This window comes from Canis lupus, chromosome 14, assembly GCF_011100685.1.
Source record: "Canis lupus familiaris isolate Mischka breed German Shepherd chromosome 14, alternate assembly UU_Cfam_GSD_1.0, whole genome shotgun sequence".
Classification (NCBI taxonomy): Eukaryota; Metazoa; Chordata; class Mammalia; order Carnivora; family Canidae; genus Canis; species Canis lupus.
Window position 1 is genome coordinate 56,374,883 of NC_049235.1, and position 6,000 is coordinate 56,380,882.

A 6,000-nucleotide genomic window follows, 5' to 3' on the forward strand; every position below is an offset into this window, starting at 1 on the left:
GTTTTACTATTATAGCTTAATCACGGTTTTAAGTGTATGATTCATGAAAAATGATAGTTTATTACCTTCCTTTCCCCCTCATTTCAAATTCTTAAAACATTTCCCTAAAAATTAAAAGTTGAAAGACTACTTTCATGATATGCCCTTTCTTTTGATAATTTTATAAAACTGGAACCATGACCTTGTGACCTATTACCATTCCTCAACTTTATGGCCAAGTAAACACACACTGTGTATGATTTTTAAAAAATGATGCTATCAAATGTTTAGCAGGCTGATAACGAAAAATATCCATAGTTTTTAATAGATAAGGCTCTTACCTACAAGGAACATTTGGATCAGCATTTCTTGAAAGTAGTAGCTCTACACACTTTAAGATCTGTTCCTCTGAGCCACATGCAGAACACGCAGTTATCAAAATAGTTTGCTTATCTGTAGTGAAAAGAAAAGTGAGGAAATGCCCCCACACATCAAGAAATGTCTCTGACTTCTTTTACCATTCAAAAGATTCTAAATATTTACTGTACTCTTTAAAATTTTATAACCTATTCCCAAAGCTCTTACTCTCAGTAGATAACTGTTTTCTTTCACCAAAAAATGAGTTTAGGAATAAACTGCCTTAATCTCCAAAATACAGCTACATTTATTAATTTCCCTTCCTTATTCCTTTTTTCCTTTTAAGAAAACAGGAGAGTGGTAAGAACATGGATGCTATATAAAGATACTGCTTGGAGTCGAACAGTTTTTGGTTGATTAAAATTTGCATTGCTGAACTTGTAGTTGAAAGTCAATACCCGATATTCTCTGATTTCACTTCTTTATTTCTCATTCATTTTACAGCTCAATGAAATCTGGCTTTTATCCAAACCATCCTACTGCAAATGACCTAACTGCCATATCCATTGGTTTCTTTTTGGTCCTTTTCTACTGGGATCTCTCTGAATTCCCTGTTTCCTAAAAACTTCTCTTGACCCCTATGGCACACAGAGATCACAGACCAAAAAAATAAAAACACTTTTCAGCTAAGAGTTGGGGAATTCAAATAGGTCATGGCAGCTACAGTTTATATCAGTGATATAATCCTGATAAGTATAAAAATTCTAATCCCAGTTCTGCCACTGATAAACTGTGACTACAGCGATTACTTAATATCTCAGTAGACCTAGTTTATAGATAGGAAGCTGCCCTCTTTACCTGATGGGGTTACTGCTGAATACATAAAAGAATTTATGTGAACATGCTAAGAAAAATATAAACTGTTTTATAACTGTAAATATTCCTCTGATTACAAGAACTAAAGAAAGAAAACTATTATTTTTTTAGTTTATTTTTTAGTTTTTATTTAAATTCCAGTTAACATACAGTGTAATCAGATTCAACACTTACATACAACACTTGGTGCTCATCACAAGTGCACTCCCCATCATCTGTTAACCCATCCCCCATCCATCTCTCCTCTGGTAACCATCAATTTGTTCTCTATGGTTAAGAAAACTATTATTTTTTTTTAAAGCAGAATATTTTATACACGTTCAGAAATCTCATTCCTAAGCCCAGTTTTCATTGGGTGATATTTTAAAATGACAAAATAAAAAGAAAAACCAATCACAGCAGCAGGTTAAATACAAAACTATTGATAAGATGCGAAATTACATAAAATAGAGAAGAAAACAGAGTAGAAATGGTTTTACAAATATCTAATGTAGATACAAAGTAAATGTGAAAATTAATTCTAAAGTGAAATCTATATTTAAATTATGGAATGAATTCAATAATTTACATACCTATTAGAAACATGTTAAAAATAAGCAATAATTCAATATAATAAAACTGGATGTGCACATATACTTATTTTTCAAAAGCATTCAAAGCAATACAGAGTAGAAATTATCTAGTAACAGAAAAACATGTGGATTTAATAAGCTATCTTTGAAACAACCTTAGGTAACATAATTCAGAGTTGAGTTTTAAATTCTAAAGAGCGATTTTCAAGTAATTTTTGACAAAATTATCAGCTTTTGTTTTCTTTCAATGCATTTTTCCTTTGAAAAATAACCCAAGGTTAAAGGTTAACCTCCAGCAGAGAAGTTAAAGGTTCTATGGAAACTCTTTTGGAAAGAGAGGCTCCCCTCACCCCCCCCAAAAAAAGAATCTATGGTTTTTAATTTGATTTTGTATCTTAATCACAGAATATGATTGGAAAGTTTTTTAAAATTGCTTTGCTTTTTTTCACTTTGCCTAACAGCTGCTTGGGAATCCAGAAAATCACAGAAAACAACATAATCAGTTGAGTTATCTCAACATCTTACCTTTTTTTTTTCAGGTGCAAAGGTTTGTTTTAGTAAACATATAAAAACTGAGCGTGGAAAGTGTGTATCACCACCCCTAAACAGACTATAATTAGGCTTCTAAACAGAGATACAAAGTAAATACATATTTTAAATGTTTAAAACATCTTACCCTTATCAAAGCTTGCATTAGCACCTTTGTCCAAAAGGACCCGAACCAGTTCTACATTGGAAACACTAGCAGCATACATAAGCGGAGTCCATCCATACCGAAAGCTGGAATCGACACTAATGCCTGTCAACATAAAAAGCAACCCTTTAACAGCCTTCCCCACCAAAATAAAAATCACAGCCACCTTCATAAAAAAGGTACTGTGCACAGTAACATATACCATGTACTTTACAACAGAAAGGAATTTCTTTGTAATAATGGCTTAAGTGTAAAAGGATCCACACAGTAAATGACTGTAGCTCAAAAACATTCAAAATAACACTATATGGTTGGGGATACACATATATTTAATAAAAATATACAGACATGCATAGAAATGATAAATACCAACTATAGTACAGTGATATCTCCAGGGTCAGGAGACAAACTGCTATACCATTTAGTATATCTGAAATATTTAGTAATTTAAAGAGAACCGAAGATATTAGCAGAATAACAAAACTAGAGCCATCTTCCAACTATTAGAAGCAGCTGACTCAAAGGGAACCTTCATTTTTTTTTTTTATTAAGTTTCTCAACTGGTACAGAAATAGGTATCAAAACCAAGAATGGCTTTGGAAGGCAAAAACCTAAAAATATTTTTTGAAGTGTAAAATGATGACACCTGGTAGGAAATGCTAAATTAAGAGTTACCCGTGGAAGTTAAGACTTCAGGGTACTGAGGGAGAAAGTGGGCACAAAGGTATCTTTCTATGTATACCTATATATTTATTAGTGGCTTTTGAAAATTAATTTAAAAATTTTTTGTAATTAAAAAAAATCTTTAAAGGTTGACTAAGTATCTACTTTACCAGTAGGTCTTTTCAAAATCTAATCTTTCAAGAGCCTCCATCATTTCACTGCACCTAGTTTTACTGCAAACTCAAGCCCCATGGTAAATTCTCTTTTCTAAAGCAAATTTCTGCCTATTCCATCCCAACCAGCACTATGCACGCTCTCGCATGTGTTCATATTAGGTATTAGGCCTGTTTCAATTATTCAAATTTTATTGTTTCATTCTTCAATTACAAACTCAAGCTCCATTATCCACAAAGTCACACAGATCCTTCTTTTTTGTTAGAGCAGCTAATATTTACTTAACGTCTGTATGTTTTATGTATTCTTTCATTCTAATACACCCCAAAACCCTTCAATATAATGCATCCCCAATTTAAAAAGGGGGAAATTAAAGCTTAAGGTTTGGTAACTTGGTCAAGATAATAGAGCCATCAGTGGCAGGGTTAGTAATCAAACCTGGAGCTGTACTGTTTCCTAAATGATTGCTCTTTCACTAAGCCACGCAACGTCTCTAACATAAAAGGAAAACATATTGCTATATACATCATTTACCTATGGCCTGTGTGAATCTTTTGGATTTACAGGTACGTAGTAAATGTCTGTTACTCCTTTGGATAATTTCGATCATGATTATCAACAACTCATATATTCCTATTTTGGGTATTTTTTTTTTCTTTTAAAGATCTTTATTTATTTATTCATGAGAGACACAGAGAGAGGCAGAGACACAGGCAGAGGGAGAAGTAGGCTCCATGCAGGGAGCCAAGGATCATGCCCTGGGCCAAAGGCAGATGGATGCTCAACCACTGAGCCACCCAGGCGGCCCCAACAACAGGTAACTAAAAACAGAACATTTAATCTGATCACAGAAAAATGTTACAGGAACCTGGACAGAATTATGATACTTTGCATAAAGAAACTGATGCTCTGAAAGTTTAAATGACTTTCCCAGGAACCACAATGAATAGGCAATAAAGCTGGAATAGATATCCACAGCCTGTGATTCCTGCCTCAGGCCCCATTACACACATACACAACTAGCACGAAGAGAGAACAGAACTAAAATATATATTAACTAGAAACAATTCTGGAGACGTATAATATTACAGACAGGAAACGCTGAGAAAAACGTGTAAGAATCCCTGGTGTGAGGGCACCCGGGTGACTCAGCGGTTCAGCGGCACCTTTGGCCCAGGGCGTGACCCCGGAGTCCCAGGATCGAGTCCCACGTCGATCCTACTTCTGCATGGAGCCTACTTCTCCTTCTCCTGCCTGTGTCTCTGCCTCTCTCTGTGTCTCTCATGAATAAATAAATAAAATCTTAAAAAAAAAAAAAAAGATTACTGGAGTGGGGGTAGAACAGGCTTCTTGAAGGAAGTAGAACTGATGGAAGCGACAGGGTGGCGCTTCAGATTCAAGGAAGAAAAGAAGGCAGAATGACGTCCCAGTCACGCAGAATTATACACAACCCTCGATACGCTGAACGCTCCTCGGGCTTCCGCTAGACAAAGCAACTCCGAATCTTTTCCAAGAAGGGGAGGGAGACGAGCGTTTGCAGCTGCGGACGAGCGTGTGCAAGGTGTACGAGGTCGAGACCATCCCTGGCGTCTCACCGGAATCCAGGAGCTCCTTGACCAATGAAGTATCTCCTGAGGTCAGTGCTTTTTTAAACGTCTCATTCTTTTCTTCGGGGAGTAACGGCCCTTTTAATTTCTAAAAACAAAAAAACACAACAACAAAAAAGGAGAAAGTAAAAAAAAAATTTTTTTTTTAATTATCCGTGTTTTCGTACATCAGAAAGCCAGGATTGGCGTTAGGGGCGGGGGGGGGGGGGAGTGGAGGGCAGGTCCGCATACAAGGCTTGTTAGGAATTCATGTCCGGAATGACCTTGGAAGGGATGGGTAATGGGGGGGGGAGGGGAGGGGAAAGGAGAGGGGGAGAGGAGGGACGGGGGATGGGAAAGGGTGAGGAGGAGAGGTGGGAGGGAGGAGGAGGGGAGGGGAGACGAGGTGGGAAAGGGGAGAGGTGGGAGGCAGGACGGGGAGAGGAGGGGGAGGGGAGCGAGGGGAGAGGGGAGAGGGGGAGGGGAGAGGGGGAGGGGAGGGGGGAGGGGGAGGGGAGGGGAGAGGGGGGAGGGCAGGGGGGCAAAAGAGCTCCGTGGACCACCCAGAGAAGCACATTCGATGGAAAGACAACGCAGCAGAGGCCGGGAAATCCCGAGGGCTCGCGGGGCGTCTACGAGCCCGTTTCCACCGGGAAACACACGCAAGCAAGAAGCGTCACCAGGGAGCCCTCGAGGGCCCGGGGTGGGGGGCTGACCCAGGGGCGGCCAAAACGAGGCCTCGTGAGCTACCTGAACCGCCCGGTCGAGATACCCAATCTCCCAGCCGTCATCCTCGCTCTCGCTACTCTCGCCTCCACCGGCCACCGCCTGGCTGCGAAGCGCGCCGGCCGCCATGCCCGCCGTGCCCGCCGTGCCCGCAGACGTCCCCCTCCGCGCCTGCGCACTGCGGGAGCACGCAGGGCAGTGAGAGGGAAGGCGCGCATGCGGACGCCTTGGGCCTCCTGCGCAGGCGCGTGGGCATGCGCAGTCGCGCGGGCATGCGCAGTCGCGCTCACTTGCCCTCGCTCGACCCGGTCGTCGCACCTGTGGTGGGCGGAGGTGGCTTGAGGACCCGGGGGGCTTGAGGTGGCGGCCCCGG

The 6,000-nt window shown here is 40.6% G+C and overlaps 1 protein-coding gene across 1 annotated transcript in view; it reads right to left on the minus strand.

Annotated features, from left to right (window-relative positions):
• Positions 1-5,785, minus strand: part of ASZ1 (ankyrin repeat, SAM and basic leucine zipper domain containing 1) — a 52,538-nt gene extending 46,753 nt beyond the window's left edge. The window contains exons 1-4 of the mRNA XM_038557469.1: positions 5,652-5,785; positions 4,911-5,010; positions 2,461-2,583; positions 321-432 (exon numbers count right to left, since the gene is read on the minus strand). Of these exons, the coding sequence (XP_038413397.1) occupies positions 321-432; positions 2,461-2,583; positions 4,911-5,010; positions 5,652-5,756 (440 nt within the window). The 5' untranslated portion in view covers positions 5,757-5,785. The remainder of the gene's footprint in view (positions 1-320; positions 433-2,460; positions 2,584-4,910; positions 5,011-5,651) is intronic.
• Between the last annotated feature and the right edge of the window lie 215 nt (positions 5,786-6,000).